A 19,701-nucleotide genomic window follows, 5' to 3' on the forward strand; every position below is an offset into this window, starting at 1 on the left:
ATATATTTAATACTTGCGCCGGGTATTTAATGTTCGGCTCCGCCCGAACTTAGACTTTCTTACTTGTTATAGTTAAATTACTGACAGGCTCAATTTCAAGTCCGAATCTTCTGGGTGAAGTTAGCCTTAATGTTCCCTCCCGGGTATCAAGACACTTTTGCCCCCTATTTCTGAAAGCTTGTAAAACTAATTTTGAATTGCACGATCCACTCCGTTGCTTATGCCAGGATTTGAACTCTCATTCCAGCATTTTTGATATATCAGATCCGCTTTTCGGTATTAAGAAAGCGGTACTCTCCTCTCTCAATAAATGAATTATTAACATAAAGACATAAAATCAGCTGATGAATTTAGTTCTGTAGCTGAACAGTTTTAGATCTCGACACTTAACAAACTCCTGCCTATCGTGACTCGGCGCAAAAATTTAAAATACTGGTTCCGTACGTCATGCGGACTGCGCCCCTCGTGCGGATGGGCGGGAATGGAGGGTAAAACCGTTGGGATTATTATTATTAAAGCTGGTTCCTATACTACGAATATAAACGTGGTATAAAGCGAGTAAAGCATGAAACACAGCTAAAATAAAAGCTCTGAGACCCAAAATGACGTTTGTGATAAAAGCTATGTTTCTTTACGGATAACTATCACTAGTTTCTGCTGGAAAGCGTTTCTTAACCCAGAAAACTAGCAGAAACTAACAGCCCTCTTTCGTTCTTACGCTCTGCTTTTTTGGTTAGTAAAAATTTTACTAGCAGAAATTGTAGCTGTCAAAATAAATAAACAAAAACTCGCGCCAAATATATTCAATTGTCAAATACACAGATTTTTTTTAATTAATTAATTAATTAATCCCAACGGCTTTTTACCCTCCATTCCCGCCCAACCGACACGAGGGGCGCAGTCCGCATGACGTACGGAAACTTTTTTTTTTTTTTTTTTTTTTTTAGTTTTTTCGTGCCGAGTAGTGGAAACAGGAGTTTGTTAAGTGTCGAGATCTAAAACTATTCAGCTACAGAATCAAATTCATCAGCTGATTGGATATGCTAAAGATAGTATTTCAATTATTGAGAGTGGAAATAATAGTTTTCTTTATAGTAAAAATCGAGTCCGATACGTCAAACGTGCTGGAATGACAGTTAAAATCTTGACATAAACCACGGAATGATTCGTTTAGTTCAAAATTAGTTTTGCATGGCTTTAAAAATAGAGGTCGAAAGTGTCTTGACACTCGAGAAGGAACATTAAAATTTACCTCAGCCAGGAGGGCCGGGCTATTAATCAAGCCTGTCATTAATTTTACGATAAATATTATACCCAGCATTTCTCTACGACTTGCGAGTGTAGGCAAATTTATGAGCTTTAGACGACTTGTGTAAGGGGGGAGATTGTAATCTGAATCCCAGTTAAAATTACGCAATGCAAAAAGCAAGAATTGTTTTTGAATTGATTCAATCCTTTCTGAATGAACTTGGTAGCGGGGATTCCAAACAATAGATCCGTATTCTAGTATAGGTCTAACTAAACTGGTAAAAAGAGCTTTTGTAACATAAGGATCTTTGAACTCTTTTGACCATCGCCTTACAAATGCAAAAACGCCTTTGGCTTTATTGACTGTAACATTAATATGATGGTTGAAATTCAGTTTGGAATCCATTGTGATACCAAGATCGACAAAATTGGATACCTGCTCCAGATTATAATTTGATATTGAATAAACAGCTGGTTGAACAGCCCTCCGAGAGAAACACATAACTTTACATTTTTGAAGGTTTAGTGGCATATAGTTTGTATTACACCAACTAACCACGTTGTTCAGATCCGCTTGTAACAAAGACCTTTCTTCGATAGAGGACAATGTTTTAAAAAGTTTCACATCATCGGCATACATTAAAATTTTTGAATGTTTTATTATAGAAGAAATATCATTAATGAATATCAGGAACAGAATCGGACCAAGGTGGCTTCCCTGAGGAACTCCTGAAGAAACTTTAATGATGTTGGAAGAACAATTATTAACAATAACTCTTTGTGTTCTATCAGAGAGGTAAGATGAGATCCATTGAAGAAGACTGGGCTGAAAGCCGATTAGGTCGAGTTTACGGATGAGTAACGAGTGACATACTTTGTCAAAAGCTTTACTGAAATCGGTGTAAATTACGTCGGTATGAGCATTTTCTCTAAAACCGTTTGAGACATGAGTTGTAAACTCCAATAAATTAGTCATAGTAGATTTTCCTTTAGAAAACCCGTGTTGAGATTGTGTAATTGAAGAAGATATAGAATATGTCAGCTGGTTAACAATAATTGCTTCGAATAATTTGGGGATAGCGGAGAGTTTCGCTATGCCTCGATAGTTTTCTATAGACGACCTGCTGCCGTTTTTGTGAAGTGGTATTATGAAAGACTCCTTCCAGGCTGACGGAAAAACGCCATGTTTAAGTGACAAATTGAATAGAGTTGTTAAAGGCTCGCAGATGTTCTCAGCGCAGTTTTTAAGAAAACAGGTCGGAATATGATCAGGTCCAGGCCTAAATGACGCTTTTAAGGTTTTTAAAGAGTGTAAAACTTCATCGGAAGATATTACTGGAATATAAGCAGAGTTGATTGGACAAAGCTCGTACGGATAGTCTCCACTTATAGGGAAGTCTACAGAATAATTGGACCTAAAGAACCGAGCAAACATGTTGGCAATGAGTTGGCTGTCGCTAGATACAGTGTTGCGATAATGCATAGCGGACGGAAAACCATGTGCCTTACGCTTTGAATTTACGAAACCATAAAATGATTTAGGATTGTTAATTAAATTCTTCTTAATTTTACATAAATATGAATTATAACATTTCTTATTTAATGCAAAGTAGCTATGCCGCAAAACTGAGTACCTTAGGTAATCACTGTGTAAGCCCGTTCTTTTATACAGTTTAAAAGAGTGCGACTTTTTATTTTTCAATTTTTTAAGCTCTTTAGTGAACCATAATTGTATTGGTTCTTCATGAACAATATTACGTATTGGCACATACTTTCGAAACAAATTGAAAACAGTATCATTAAAGTGCTCAACGCTACGCTCCACGTCATCTCTATATATTGGCCAAGATAACTTTGAAAGTTCTTTGTTAATTTTCCTGAAATTTGCTTTCGCAAAAACATATCTAGTACTTGAACTTGACTTATTATTATGTATTTCATTTATGATTTCGTAGCTTAACTCAAGAGCAGGATGGTATGCATCCTCCGGCAAAACTAGGGGATCACACCGATTAATAGAGGCCTTCGGAACATCATCAACGTAAACGAGATCCAAGACCTTTCCAAACTTATTTGGACATATATTTATTTGTTTGAGGCAAAGTTCAGCCATTTCCTCCAGAAATACATTGTAACTATCTCTAGATGAAACTGGTACAACATCGGTGTCAATGATGTTCCATGAAATATGTGGCAGATTTAAATCGCCCAAAACAATCATAGAATCGGATGCCGTAAGCATTGCATTTACGGTCTCAAGTAAAGAAACTAGCTGCATATATACTGATACGGCAGAATTAGGAGGGATGTAGCAAAGAGCTAAATAAATATAAATCTTTCCAGCCTGTACACGTATACATTTAAATTCGGTATATTCAATGACAGGAAGACTAACTTCCTCGGATGGTATCGATGAATGCACCGCAAAAAGAACACCACCGCCGATTCTGCCCACGCGGTCACTCCTGTATATTTGATATTCATTTGGAAGAATTTCGGAATTAAAAATATGAGGTTTGAGCCATGTTTCGGTCAAGGAAATAATATTATAATTGCAGTCAAAACCTTTTAAATATAAGTCAGTTAATTTGGTATTCAAACCTCTAACGTTTTGATAGTAAATACTTAAATTAGACTTGCGAGTTAGTTTTTTGAATCCGAATTAAGATTAGAAATTTTAGCTACGTTATTATTACTTTTATTAGGTTTATACTCAAACTCGCGAACAAACGCCCCGGTCGGCCAAAATGAACTATTTAGTAGTGAATCAAAATCTTCGGAAGCTACATCAATTTTAAAAGATGAAATATCGCGATCGTATTTAAAATTAAATTTACGAATAAATACATCTTTAGTTCTAATTTTAGTCGATATGTATGACTTTATATCATCCGAAGAAGTATCTTTAGCAAATCTAGAGACAAAGATTGATCTTCTCGGAGGAATTACAACCAACTTTTTGGTAATGATGTCTGATGTGCGGGGCTCCGAATTATTCGGAGGAACTAAGTTAGACAGTGGAGCTTGAGATGTTGATGGCAACACTATTAAATCAACTGTTTGACTATTTTTAGAAGTAGACCTAGTGGATATGGCTTTAGAAATCGGAGGCTCCAATGCCTGAGGGCATGGAGAAGATAAATTAATAAGTTCTAAGGACTGGGATGGAGGATTTTTTTTACTAGAATCCGTGGCTGTCTTTTTAGGTGGACTAATAACATGCCCACCTTTATTTTCACGGCTATCTTCAGAGTGTGGAGGGTCGTCGAGACAAGTGAAAGATCTAAACATTTTTTCGTAATGCTTAAATTTCTCAACAAGCGCCGACAGATCCTTCCCGATCTCAGAAAAACCATTTCTGGACTGCCTGAAGAATTTAAATAAATCAACTTCGGTTGATCTACATTTTTGACAAGACCAACGAAGACCCTTACCCTCGTTAATAGCGTCTAATACTCTACCGCTCAAACCAGCACATTTTATATGGGCAATCCCATCGCAGAGCCAGCATGACACATAGGAGTCGCTTTTAACGTGGCAATTGGTGTAAATACACGACATGTTTAAAATTATATTTATTTTTAGGTTTTAGAAGCAAAAAAGCAAAAACGGTTTTGAAAACGATGTATTAATCAGTGAACCAATCAGCTGGTAAATATCAGTTAGCGAACAGTTTTAGATGCACTGTATATTTGACACCTAATAAACACAACGCAAACAGCTGTGACAAAGATGAAACAGCAGAAATGACAAAAAGACAAAAAGAGCAAAATCAATGTGCACAAACAAAAACAATTGTACAACAACAATATATTATATGAAACAAAATACTCGGCACATGCAATTAAGAATATCAAGTTAAATTAATCAAATTTACGGGAAATTTTGATGTTTTACTTATCTTTAAATTGTGCACCAGAAGTTTATTAACACTTTTTTTAATTTTTTACTTTAATAAGCGTAAACAGCTTTATCAAACACAAAATTTAGACAGATCACAGAAAAACACAGCTTCACAGCTTGACGTTTGCGTAAGAAACTGTTTACTTGCTAGTTTTGCGTTTCTTTAGTATTTATTTATTTCGTTCTCTGCGAGCGTAATTCTCTCAATTTTCCCATTCTTCTTCCTGATAATCATCTGCTAGAAAAGAAAAGAAACAAAGTTAAATTAACAAAACATCGATATGCGTACTATACGTCTGTCACATCGAAATAGTATCAAAATCCATAGTATGCATACCATGGTGTGCAATCCATATATCTGTCAGGGCTATTATAGAACTTTTAAAATCTTTTTGTAGAAGCGTTTGAACTTTACAAAGTAGAATTTTGGAAATTTAAAAATTTATAAAAACAATTTTGTACGTAGAAATATAGAAGTTTATGTAAAGTCATTCGTAACAACCAAGAATACCATTCATTCTCTGCCCATGCCTGCACATTAGCCTGCGCCTTAGTTGTATGGAGATAATTTCTGTTAAGCTACACAGAAAGAAATGTTCCTTCGATCATAACAACGTGCCTTGCCAAAAATTTTTATAATCGGACAACGGAAAGACGTGCCTCGAAAGTCCCTAAAGTTCAGCATTTTCATGAAATCTTTCACAAAGTGGTAAAAATTGCCTATGAGTCAGTGGGAAATTTAATTTATTGTAATGGCACTTGATGTACTTTTGCCCCCCGATGTCAAATATGACTAACCATTTTTAAACCTCCCCAAATTTTAAAGTTATTAAGGTTTTTTCCACGTAAAATTACAATTTTCTAGGTATTCAGAAGTTAGGTTTTAGCCAAGTAAATATGGATCAAATTGGTACGAAGAAAAAAATTGTAGCAGCGAACTTTTGATGCAGTTTACTTCTATTTGATACGTAGATTATGGATCAACAGTCTCGCCCCTAAATTTCATACCGGAACATTTCGCTATCTTGGATTTTAGGTTTTCTTGGGTTTTTGCGATTTGCAACCTTATTTTGCATTTTTTATATAAAATTTGTATAAAAAATAATTTTTGTTGTTAATAATTAGCAAAGGATGCGAAAAAATTTTAGCATTGTCACGGTTTTTGCCATTTTTCAACAATTTCTGATAAAAATACGTACCATATTCAAATGCCAAAGTTTCAGGGAACTTCTCTCTTTTAGTGTTGGTTCTCCGGTGGCAAAAAATTTGTAATGCCAAATCTAATTTACGGTTACTTTAGATGCCACATTTGAGACTCCATGTTGAATTTTACAAAAGGCCTCTCGGCGTTTTCCCAAAAAAACGTCAATAACTTTAAAAGATGGCCAGGTTTAAAAATACTGTAGCTCAAGTGCCATTAAAATACGTATATTAAATTTCCCACTGACTTATAGGCAAAATATTAACCACTTTGTGAAAGATTCCATTAATTTGCTGAGCCTCAGGGCCTTTGAGGCACGTCTTGCCGTTATGCGATTTTAAAAATATCCCGCAGGTCACGCTTTTATGACCAAATGAACCTTTGAGCTTTGTAGCACAAAGTCGCAGAATAAGGCGCAGTCTACTGCACATGCATGATGATATTCATTGAACTATTTTGCAAAACTATAGCTAAATAGGGGAACGAAGGGTCTTATAAATCACATAAGGAAAAATTTCTACAGAAAAAACAGAAGTCTGAATTTTTGCTCATTTTTTAATGGAAAACGCAGCCCAACAAAAATATAAAAAAATTTTGGTACGGCAAATGTTAAAGCTGTTTTTGATAGATTTTGTTTTGTGGTGATTACGAATCCGTAGGCATAAAGTTTCCATCAGCTCCAGATTTTGAAAAAAAACGAGGTCAAAGTGTCAAAGAATCACGGTTTTTGGCAATATTTTATAAGCTCTAGCAAAGAAACAAAAGGTGATAGAACCTTCCCGGCTTAAATTAAACCTATGTAGATCTCTCGCCTACCACCTCTGAAAACAGATCTTAAATATTTGATATCTTAAAATTGTTTACCATTATTATCTTAAACTAAATGATAGCAAATTGTTATGCATACTTCCCTCCACAGTGGGGGTTTAAACCACAAACCCCCTTCCCCCCCTGGCGGCGGGCCTGCCCTGTACTATGTTAATATCATTGCGGTACCCAATCTAAACATACATGGGCAAATCTAAAAAACAGGTAACCTTTGTGTTATTTAGCTTTCTTTTCACTGTTGTAAACTAAATCAAGCTGGCTGCTTTAGGATATAATTCATTGACGTATACTAGAAGCCTCAAAAAATTTTGGATCAATTTGCTACATAACTTTTGAACTATAGGTGTTTAAATTAAAAAAATAATAATGAAAACAAGTGAATTTTTTATCTAATTTTTAAGAGGAGCACAATTAATTTGTCATAACTTTTGAAGCACACCATATTCTGATTTGAAATTAAATGGGCGTTTAGCACTTATGTGTACACTTCATATGTTGAAGGTAAGAACAGTATGCATTAAAAAATAACGAAATGGCAAGTAACTCAAAGTCTGTAACTCCACATTTCACAATTTAAAAAATTTTCGGTTTATCGCGTATAGGTTTTGAAGCATTTAATTTTAAGAACTTTTTAAGTATGTCTTGTATTCTACAAACAATGACGAATAATTTGACCTTAGCAAGAGGTGTGCTTTCAGAATAAACTAACTTTTAAAGATAAAATATTCTGCGATCTTGATCGTAATTTTTATTCCAAAAACACCTTAATTGAAGGCACATTTGGAAAATACGTCGAAACGATCTAAATCTTTATATAACTGCTATAAAATGCTTCAAAAAATTTGTCTCTAGAAGTGTGTACAAACCCTGATTTACTACTTTTAATGATGCTCCTTCTTTTAGTCAGAATATTTCGAGAGTGGTATCAAAGAAACTTTTTTTCGACAAATGTTCTGATAGTTGCTCTTACTTAATTGGAGTCTTCTAAATTCAATGGTGTCCTCAGTTTTACTTTATTGGCTCCACTTTTCGAGATAGCAATACTTGAAACTTTGCTTAAATTTTAACTATTTTATAAAAATGTCCCTGGATTTAGAGTTAGTTTTTTAATAAAATTTTGCACATAACCGTTTTTTAATATTACCTTAACTATTTCATAAAATCATCGAAATCGGTTCACTAAAACATATAGCTCCCATACAACTGATTGATCAGAGACGTTGTTTTGTCTTATAACTCCTTCAATTAAACAGGTTAAAATTTAGTATAGGCTCAATTTAAAATATAGAACCCATACAATTTATTATTTAGCTATGAAATTAGAGTTACAGCGCAAAAACAAATATCTGAGTAATCAGTTGTATTGTAGCTATATGTTAATGTTAACCTATTTCGATAATTTTAAGGAATAATTAAGGTAATATTAAAAAACTGTTATGTGCAAAATTTTAGTAAAATAACTTCAAAATTGAGGGAGTTATTTATAAAATAGTTAAAATTTAATAAAATTTTCAAGTACCGGAGCCAATCTGGTAAAACAGGGCTTGCCATTGAATTTAGAACGTCCCAATTAAGCGAGTTCAACTTTCAAAATCTTTGCTCAAAGTTTACAATTTGAACCAAGCTTATTCTTTTGTTTTAAATTTCATGTTTATTCCTCGTCTAACTTTTGAAGCACTTGATGAAAATGAATTACACTTATATTAATCGATTTATTAAGAGATTACGAATAAAATGATATATAAAACATAGGTGTGCTCACAAATTTAAAAAATCAAACTTTTGTTTGAAAGTGTACCTATTTTTTGGATTTGATATCATCTTAAAAGTTTAAGAACCCCTGAATTAGAGAATGCAAACATAGCAAAGTGTTTCATTCATCTGGAGGCTCGTTCAGTATAGAATTCTATTTACTTCAGCATTATGAAGTTTTCATTCATGCATTTAGCACCGTGAAATCTTACTTGTAAATATTTCATGATTTAAAAAATTAAATCATTTCACAGTTACAAAGCTTTGATGTATGCATGTATATGTTTATATTAAAAAATTATTAACGATACTTACACACACCAATCCACAGCGAAGAGGAGAGTTACATCCTGTACGGGTGCATCGATGGCAGTCAGCACTACCAGCAAAAGAACCAGAGCTGCACTGGGAACACTGGCCGAACTCATAGATGCAGCAGTTGAAGTCAATAAAACTGTCACCAATTCACCGAAGCCCAGAACAATGCCGCTCATCTGAGCAATGAAGATGGAGGCAATTGCTATGAAGAGTGCCGTGCCGTCCATGTTGATGTTGCAACCAATGGGCAGAACGAAACGGCTAATGCGCTGATCCACACGCAACTTATCGTTCATGCAACGGAATGTGATCGGTAGAGCTGCAGCACTGCAACACCGAATCGAAGATAGAACGGAGGAACGTATCCAAAGTGCAGCCAAGGTAAAATGTTTGATATCAGGATCATTTTACAACGCGCCATTCATAGCCATTCAGTGTTGTTTTAGTTTTTCATTATATCAATTTTAGGAAATTTTGATTATTTGTTTGTTATTTTTATTTTTATATTTATTTTTAATTGAATTGCATTTTGTTTGTTAAATGTTTAATGCCACATTTCGAATCGTTTTTCCAAATGAAAATTAAAACGCAAATCAAAAGTTGGAGTCCAAAAAGAAGGAAAAAATATTTGTAGCAATTAAAATTAAAATTAAGTCTTACGGAGCTGCATCCAATAATCACTGGCCAAGCATATACACGTTCCTACATATATTTGTGTGCACATATGTTCACATGAATGCAGCCACCGTAATGGACATACATATGTATGAACATAAATATGAAAAAGCTCACAACTTTTATGAGTCAATTTCTGACATTCAAAAGTGCTTAAAAATACAATTAATGCAATAATCGCAGGTAAATAGACTTTAAATACATAATGAACCAGTAAAATGTGTACATATGCATGGATGTGTGTATTTAGGCGTTTATGGTACATACATATGTACAAGAATTCACATAGATTTACATATGCATGTAGGAGTTTTCGCTTACGTTGAGGCTGTCGCAAAAGCGGTCAGCATAGGCTGTATGAGTCCGACATAGAATTTGAATGGGTTGCGTCGCACGATCACAAAATAAATCGCCTGCATTATAATGAACTGATAAAGGCCCACGCCAATCAGATTCGTGACTATGAACCACATTAGCTGCTCCATTACCAAGTGCAAATCGTTTACGCCCAAAATTTTACCCGCTATCACTGAACTTATACCGATTGGTGTTAGCCACATGACGCAAGTGACCATCTTCATAATGACTTCAAAAACGGCAGTGAAAAAATCCACAACAATTTGACCTTTTTCGCCGATGGTACCCAGAATGGTGCCGAAAACTAGACAAAAGAACACAATGCCGAGGGTGTTGGTACCGCTGCGATACTGTACGACTCGTATCAGAGTAGGTTGGAGTACGTTTTTCGCTTGCTGCTCTGATAGTACCTCCTCTACGGGCTCTAACTCCGTGCCCATCGTTGTATCGTTGAGTGTCTCATTAAAAGTATGTAAAATATTTGGCTTAGGAAGATAAACAGTGTGCGCTTGTTGAAAGGACGCCTGAAATAAATTGTCCGGAAATACGTTCCTGCAAATAAAAATGTAGATATACATTTTAATTCAACTCTTTTTAAGAAAAAAACATTAATAATTATAAAAAGGTTCCTATTTTATTAAACAACCAAATTTAGTGAACTTAGCACTTGTAAGGATTTTTTTTGTGGATAGCCTTGAAAAAACTAAATAGTGGATTATCTAATCAATTCTACTTTTAAAAACTGTCATCAGTGCAAAGTTGTGATCTTGAATAAGTTCTTGAAGTTGCTTACTTTACTTGTCTCATGAGTCAATTACTTTCGCAAAGTCCATAACACCGATTTACGGCATGAGAGTTGGAAACATCAAAAAACTTATTTCATACCCGTTTTTATGTCCACTATAAAGTTATGGCACTGTGGTGTAGCGGTAAGCAGTGCGCGCCAGTGTTGCCAGTGAAAAATTTCGTTTGGAGATAAACGGCCGAAAAAAGAGCTAAATAATACTAATAGTAGCTAAAATGAAGAGTTAGATTTTTTTAAGTAGAAAATTTATTGACGTAAGGGGGTTTTTACATTTTCCGCAATTTTAATAAAAACAACAATTTTTATAAGTTTAAGGGCGGGATTCACAGTGCTTAGTTAAACGATTGTTAACTTAACCACCAACAAGAGTTTAACTTTGATTTTATATTCAGAGTCACATAGGTAACTGAAAATTCATATCGCCTGAAAATATACAAATTATAAATATCAATAGTTCTTCTATTCAAATTTGAAATTCGTTCCACAAAAAAATTTCAATTTCACAAGAGTTTAACTATGGGGGCATGCTGGTTCAAACTTTTGTTAACTGAGAGTTGCGTATATCAAAATCAATAGTTAAATCTTTGTCAGTAGTTAACTACGCACTGTGAATTTGGCCCTAAGTGCTGAAAAAAAACTTTTGAAACCAAAATAAGGTGCATATATTTCGAATTCGTTATAACACTTATGTGCATGCACATACTTATATAAACTAGACAATGAACTAAAAGTACTTTACAAACTGTTAAAATTTGCAATTTAAGATATTTGAAATGACCATAAAAACTCGGGTTACGAATAATTTTTTCGCAAAATTTGTCTGAAAAGTTTTACTTCCTTCTGTCCTTAAATGTAAAATTAGTAAGAAACGATTTTCTTCTAATTAATTTTTGGATTCATTAACCTAGATCTATGAGTTTATGGTGCAGTCTGTATTTTACGGTGGATACAAGTGTATATTTTTTCACTGAATTTCGAAATTTGTAACTATCAATGCTTAAGTATTGGCTTTCCTTTTCCACCGTGGCCGCCAGAGAGAGAATACCGTCTGAACTTATCGGAGCTCGAATTACTGTCCGGTATAGTTTGAGTTCTCCCGCGCACGTTGCATAAACTAATTGACTTTCCTGCCCATTATGCATTTGCTTGCGCGCCATTTGCATTAGGAATGGAAGTTTTCTAAGTATTATTCGAAATAGAATAATATGAAGGTATCGAAAATAACCTGAGATCGCCAAAGCCAAATAAATTTTAGTCAACACTTGTACAATGAACTTACAGATTTGTAATTCTAATATATTACTAAACACAACTAAAACTTTCTGGAGCTAAAAAAGTGCTAGATAATTTTGAAAAAACTAAAAAAGAGCTAGGAGCTAATGCCGAATTTTCGGAGCAAAATAGAAAAATTAAGAGCTAAATCTAGCTCCAAAAGCACCAAAATGGCAAAACTGGTGCGCGCTACCATTTCGCGGGGCTGGAATCAAGCCCGGTTCAACCCATGTTACGTGGGTGTCAGTTGGCAAAGGTGAGGCGGTACGCAGGCATGGTGGCAAAGCCCAGGCTAGCTCGCCGGATGGGGGGGTTATTTTNCCAATATAACAAAATAAAAAATAATAATTTTTTTTAATAGCGGTCGCCCCTCAACAGACAATAGAAAACCTCCGAGTGTATTTCTGCCATGAAAAATAGCGGAGTCGGCGTAAAACGTAGGTCCCTCCTCTTTTTGCGACAACATCAAGGCGCACGCCACAAGGGAAGCCAAAAACTAACATATGTGTAAGCGGCAAACTATCATTATTATTATAAAGTTATGCCTGAACACATGCGTCAGAAGTGGAAAACTATCGACTAAAGTAAAATCAGTCTGAGGGTTTATACTTCTTCCGGTCATATGGTCCTACGTCCTTTGAACAGAAGGTATTTCCAATTCCCAATGCAAGGCGTACATCAGGCGTGTCAAACTCGCGACCTAACACGATTTTTAGTGGAGCAACGCCAAACAGTTTGCATAAAAAATATTTAAGAGCTAGCAAATGCCCGGCTTGCTTTGCGACGCCTGATAGAACTTTTGCGTTGACCAATACGAAAATAGTGTTGAAATGCAAAAACATTTTGTAATATAAAAATTGTTAGTTTAGTTTGAAAGGAATGAAGAGCAGAATCTTCCGTACTCATAGGCCAAGAATAATAGCGCCGAGATAACATATGGTATATGTCAGGGGTAGGCAAGGCCGAGGCCGAAAAGAGCCACACGTATATTCTAAATGCTACAAAGAGCCACAAAAAAAACAACAAAAACATAAATTACTTTTAAATAAAATTAGTATTAGAAATGAAAAACATTAATTTTATTAATATTATTTATAGATATTAAAAAAAAATTCAAAAGATCCCTTGGCCAAATTTTCAAAATCTGGTTTTACGTCAGTTAAAGCTGTTCGTAACAGTTCTATTAAATGTTGGTTGGTCAATAGGTACGTTCGTTTAAATCTCCAGGAAAAAATGTCCATCAACAAAATTCCGGCGAAATCTCATCTGTTCTCTCACAAGAGAAAAATATCCAAAATAATAGCCGAACAGAAAATTTGCAGAATCTTGCAAGTTAGACGAACAGCTGATACAAATTTTGTTTACATTCAAAAGCATAAAATTGAAAACGTAAGAAAACAAATCCCGAAGTCTTATCCTGACACAGTTCATTGACTAAACAAATAATTACTTACTTCCTACAAGTTTAATCAGTTTAATCTTTTTACTATTTTAACTTCCAAACCTTCAAATTTAATTTAGGGATTTGCGTAAATACCAACCAGCTGTTTTTGATCAGCTGTTTTCTTGTTGGCAAATTGCAGTTGGCAAAAATTTTTTCCAGAAGAAACTAGCAGCTTTTCCTCAAAACAAGTGTCATTTTGCTCTCTCAATTTCCCCTACTTTGCAAGTTTTTTGCTTACGCGAACACAAAAAGCTGATAGTTTTTATAACTTTCAATAATTATCAGGTACGCGAATGCAACTAATTGTGAACGGTATTGTGACTTTACGAATTTCATTGTAGAGTACAAAGACTCACAGCTATACGTTGTACCAAAAATTTAAAATATACGAAACGCACCTGTTTTCAACAGCGGATATTTTGAATCTGGTACTTGTTGCCGGAATTCAAGCAATAGCAAAGCTTTATGTTGCGTTTCCAGTGCCTTATCCACTTTTAATTCCAAAACCTCCAACTCTTCTTCGCTTTTCTTAAAAAGGAGTAGTGCAAATTCATCCTCAATTATGTTACATGAAAAAGGGTACACTTAAATAAGTTCAAATCGGCAAATATTTTTTCAAAGTCTGCTTTTAAATCATGTGCAATATTTTTTCTAGCTATGGGAAATGATAAAATATCCTTTTTTTGAGATCAGAAATAAAAAGACGTAGTATAGCTTCAAAACTTAAAATAATTAGCGACAAATCAAAAAGATTTTCATTCTCTCCTTTTAGAGACAAATTCAAGTTTTACGAATGTTCCATCATATCGGTAAAGAACATTAAGTCGGAAAGCTAATTTGCATTTTCCAATTGTGGGTAATATTCCGATCTCAATTTGCGCATGTGTATAAAAAAGAATAAAATAAAAAAAAAACACAATGGAAAAGAATGTCCACCAAGGAAATATGTATTTTAAAAGTAAAAAGAGCCCCACTTTGCTAAGCAAAGAGCCGCATTTGGCTCAAAGAGCCACGATTGCCCACCGTTGGTATATGTACTAATATCTTTTGAAGTTATGAGCTCTTATCTCCACCTGTGAGATATCTGCAAGTATTGCAAGGTTTGCCGAGAGCGTAGTCTTCTTCTATAATCCTGCTGTTCCACAGGATGAAAGAGTTTTCCCGTTCAAACGGGGTCATTGATATTCCTACCGTGTCCTTTCTAATTCGTCACACTTCTTGATATACCGATGACCCGTCGATGTGCGTAGGATATCCGGGACGCTTAAAGAGTTTTGTGATTCTTTGTATGCGTACTTACAGGAACGGGTTTCTAAACATCTTGACTCTAGCGCCCTCTATGCCAAAGTCCGATTTTTGCATAAGCACTTCTTATCATAAAGTTAGTACCCAGCGCCATCTGTCGGCACCATTTTTTGCAAAAGAATATTTTATGATGCAGAGCATCCGTTCGGGGTAAACAAATAAAAATATATTATTATATTATATAAGTTAACACCGGTGTATTACACGCGCAAACTGCTATTAACGTAGCAGACATAGCGTCAGCACTTTCCATGAGAAAAGAACCTGACACTCTAACTGCATTAGGGTGAGAACAATAAAGCTTATCCAAAAATGCAACGCCACCACCGGTGGCGACGGTAACCTCCACAACATAGACTTACCTGGAAATGCGGCAGCAGCTGCAGCAACGACAACTGACACAGGGACACCGAAATTGCTCATAAGGAAACTGTGCATTTATACATTATTTTGGTTTCAACTGTGCATGCATGCTTTATTTAGGTTTTTGTCAAATGCATTATTTCGGTTTTCAACCGAAACTGTACATTAGATGCCTTATTTTGCTAAAGTATTTCAGATCCTCCCTCCGGCTCCAGAATATGAAAATAGGATGCTAAGAACCCAACAAAATTAAAAAAATTAATTCTTGCAAAAACTGGATGAGCTACTCCGAAATCCGCGATTTATAAGACTGTTTTGCTGTAGGTTTAGGTTCTCATATGAAAAAACATTCATATTGCACAAGAACGAAAAAAAGATATCCAACCTCATGAAGAATAAGCCACTAAAACGAATGGCGTACTCAGTTTTTTAATACAACTAACCAGAAAGTTTCCCATGCGGCCTAGAGTGACTATTTGGTACTATTTTTCACGAATTTTCAAATTTATTCGTTAGGATTTTCCCGATAGTAGTAAAATTTATTTCCAAAATTAAAATACTTAAGATTGTTGCTAATTTAATGTAGATTTTAAGGAAGTGAACAGATTTTGCATCGCATTATATTTGAACTAGTAAATTAGGTTTAAATGAAAAACACTTTCCAACTTGACAAACACGGCAGCAAATGGTTCCTAATTAAAAAAAATATACTAAATGACCTTTAAGTTGAAATAACTCTACTTCGGTACCACCTATCGTTTCCGTTTTTGGTAGGTTAATTTCTCTTTATATCTGTAATATGCATTCGTGCAATTTCAAGAAAATCGGACCATAAATACGAATTTTCGACTAGGGAAGGCCATAGTACAGCTATCTAGGGCCAAATATTCCAATCCGTTCAGCCCTTTTGCGTGATTGAGTAACACACATACAAACTTTTACATTTATAATATTAGTAATAGGTATAGAAAGCATAGATGCCACGCCCATTTTTCCAATAACCTTCATGAGCATGGAACTCATTTCATATACTACATCCGTACCGAATTTCAGTACTCCACCGCAAATACTTTCAGAGATATGCGGTGTCAAAATGCAGCATGTATAGGTGGTTCCTGTAGTAAAATGGAGGCTATATTTTAAATTAGACCTCTAGCAATACATCGGGGAAAACTGCATTTAATGCCATGCACGGGTTTTATGAAGAAAACGACAAAACTTAGTTGTTACTTCCTAACTGGTAAGTTTCATTAATTTAATACATATAGAAAAAAGTGCACGTTTAAACGTCGCCACTACGTTAAAGACAGTAGTGAAACATGACGTGACGAATTTCTACTTTGAATACGTTATCATTAAAAAGACAGATTTGACAAACGAACGGAACATAGAGAATCTAAATTTAAATCAACATTCCTCCTACCCTTCCACATTGCTGCTAGGGGTTAGCATCTTCGAAAATTTCAAATAGTAGAGGGCACATGAAAATATTTCCCTAACTAGCATATAAAAACGACATTAGCCGTGTTTTATTTGTCCAGAAATTTAAGCTATTAGCTTATTTTGTATGGAGGACTTACCCAACATAATTATAATGGCTTATGAAAAGTTATCTTGGCTTGTATATTGAACAAGAGGCATTGCCATTCAGCATCAGAAATTTTCTCCTTCAGCCAATCAGAAAGAGGCAAAAACTTACTTTGACACTATTTGCAGTCAAACAACTGTCAAAATTAGCTAACATAGGAAATAAGCTAATTTCGTTTTATTTGACCAAGATTTAGCTATTTGCTTGTGATGGTTGAATAAAACATGCCTATTGTTAAAAAGTCAATAAATTTTAAAGTATGTCAGACCTGATTGTACACAACATGGCTTTACTTAAACCTAATTTACTAATTCAAATATCAATCTATTTAATATCTGTTAGCTGTTTTAAAAACTACATTCAATTAGCTACAATCTTAAGTATTTTAATTTTAGAAAAATTGCTACTATCTGGAAAAGCCTAACAAATACATTTGAATATTCGAGAAAAATAATACCATATAGTCATTTAAACCACGCGGGTATCTTTCTGGTTGGTTGTATTAAAAAAACTAAGTACGCCATTCGCTTTAGCGGCTTATTCTTCATGAGGTTGGATATCTCCTTTTTCCTTCTTGTGCAAGATGAATGTTTTCGGATACAAGGACCTAAACCTACAGCAAAACAGTCTTATAAATCACAGATTTCGGAGTAGCTCATCCAATTTTTGCAATAGTGAATATTTTTTTCATTTTGTTAAGTTGTTAGCATGTTATTTTCATATTCTGCTGCCGGAGGGAGGATCTGAAATACTTTAGCAAAATGTATGGAGAAAATAAGGCATACTTCGTTTTTTTTTCATATGCAATATTTCGCTTTTTTTAACTTCGTTTTTCACATATGCATAATTTCGGCTTTCAAACCAAAGTGTGCATATAGATAATTATGTTTTTTTCTAATATGAATAACTTCTACTTAGTAAGGGTTATATATAATCCCTAGCGCGGCCGAAGGCCACCCACGCAAAAGAAGTTCTGCACAAAAATACATCATCCCCTTTTCCGGCATCATAGAAAGGAGAATTCTACTTAGTAAGGGTTATACTCCCTAAGCGCGGCAACACAGAAAGGAGAATTCTACTTAGTAAGGGTTATAACTCCTAAGCGCGGCTGAAGGCCGCCTACGCTGAAAGAAATTCTGCGCAAAAATACTTCCGCCCCCCTATTCCGGCATCATAGAAAGGAGGATTCTACTTAGTAAGGGTTATAAACCCTAAGCGCGGCCAAAGGCCGCCTACGCAGAAAGAAGTTCTGCGCAAAAGTACTTCGGCCCCTGTTTCCGGCATCATAGAAAGGAGAATTCTACTTAGTAAGGGTTATAATCCCCAAGCGCGGCCAAAGGCCGCCTACGCAGAAAGAAGTTCGTTTTCATGTATCCACTATTTCGGTTTTTGTCATATGCATTATTTCGGTTTTGAGTCGAAACTGTGCATTCGAGCATTACTTCGGGATTTGTCATATGAATTATTTCGGTTTTGAACCGAAACTGTGCATGTATGCATTACTTCGTTTTTCTTATATGCACTACTTCGGTTTTGGGTCAAAAGTGTGCATGTATGCTTTACTTCGTTTTTCTCATATGCATTATTCCGGTTTTCAAACGAAAGTGTGCATACAGGGTGTCCCAGAAGTAACCTGCCAAACTTGAGGAGAAGGCAGGTGGGGTGGTGAGCTCCCAACAAGCAAAAATTTTTCTGGTAAAAGTGTCACCGTTTTTGAAATATTTAAATTTTTTTGAATTAAAGAAAAATCGTGCCTTTTCTTGTATTTTCTTTGACTGCATCTACAAACAAGGCTATACTTAGTAAATTTTTTATGTAAAATACTTTCAGATAGTTGCCACTCCATACTCAAATGCAATGTAGTTAACATATATTAAGGAACCATTATAAAATTAGGACTATATTGCGATTTTTAACTTTTTGATATCTCTGGTGAAAAAAAATGTACTGAGCTATAACTTTACATTACATAAAAAAATTTCTCATTTAATAGACATTTCAGAAAGGTGCCACTCTTACTATTTCGAATAGAAAACAAGAAAGAAAGACTAAGTTCGGGCGGAGCCGAACATTAAATACCCGGCGCAAGTATTAAATATATGTTTTTTCACCTTTCCGAAAGCTACCGCTAGATGGTAAGACGGGGTATATCAATTTTGAGTAAATTAGCTTCCTTAAATTTCGAAATATTCCAGTTTCAAGCATTTCTGAAATTTTCCGTTACATGAAAAGCGGCCGTAATTTTAGTCCCATTTTTAATAATTTTCAACGTTTTGCTTTTATGTGGCAAGCACAATAAAAATACCGAGTTTGGTATAAATTGGTAGAACGCTTACCGATATACATATATGTGATCATAAGTAGGCGGTACCACGCCCATTTCCCAAAATTTTACCATAAACGTATTTCTTGGTAAAAAATTGTTGCAAGCATGAATTTTGAATAAATTAGCTTTAATATTTTCTGATTTATCGAAGGTTTTGTATTTCTCTAAATTACCGTTATATGGGATGTGGGCGTGGTTATTGTCCGATTTTTGAAATTTTCGGCCATTGGTATGTTGTACCAAGGCCACCAACTGCGCCAAGTTTGGAAGAAATTGGTGCAGCGGTTACCAAGATATACACATGTAACCATAAGTG

The 19,701-nt window shown here is 34.9% G+C and overlaps 1 protein-coding gene across 2 annotated transcripts in view; it reads right to left on the reverse strand.

Moving 5' to 3' along the window:
• Eaat2 (Excitatory amino acid transporter 2) overlaps positions 1-19,701 on the reverse strand; it is a 189,280-nt gene that overhangs the window by 74,433 nt on the left and 95,146 nt on the right. For both annotated transcript variants that reach the window (XM_017609872.1, XM_017609871.1), the window contains 2 exons: positions 10,247-10,834; positions 9,248-9,577 (listed from right to left, as the gene is read on the reverse strand). In XM_017609872.1, the coding sequence (XP_017465361.1) occupies positions 9,248-9,577; positions 10,247-10,834 (918 nt within the window). The remainder of the gene's footprint in view (positions 1-9,247; positions 9,578-10,246; positions 10,835-19,701) is intronic.

Source organism: Rhagoletis zephyria, unplaced genomic scaffold (assembly GCF_001687245.7).
Source record: "Rhagoletis zephyria isolate East Lansing unplaced genomic scaffold, Rhagoletis_zephyria_1.1 Rzeph_scaffold_00262, whole genome shotgun sequence".
Lineage (NCBI taxonomy): Eukaryota > Metazoa > Arthropoda > Insecta > Diptera > Tephritidae > Rhagoletis > Rhagoletis zephyria.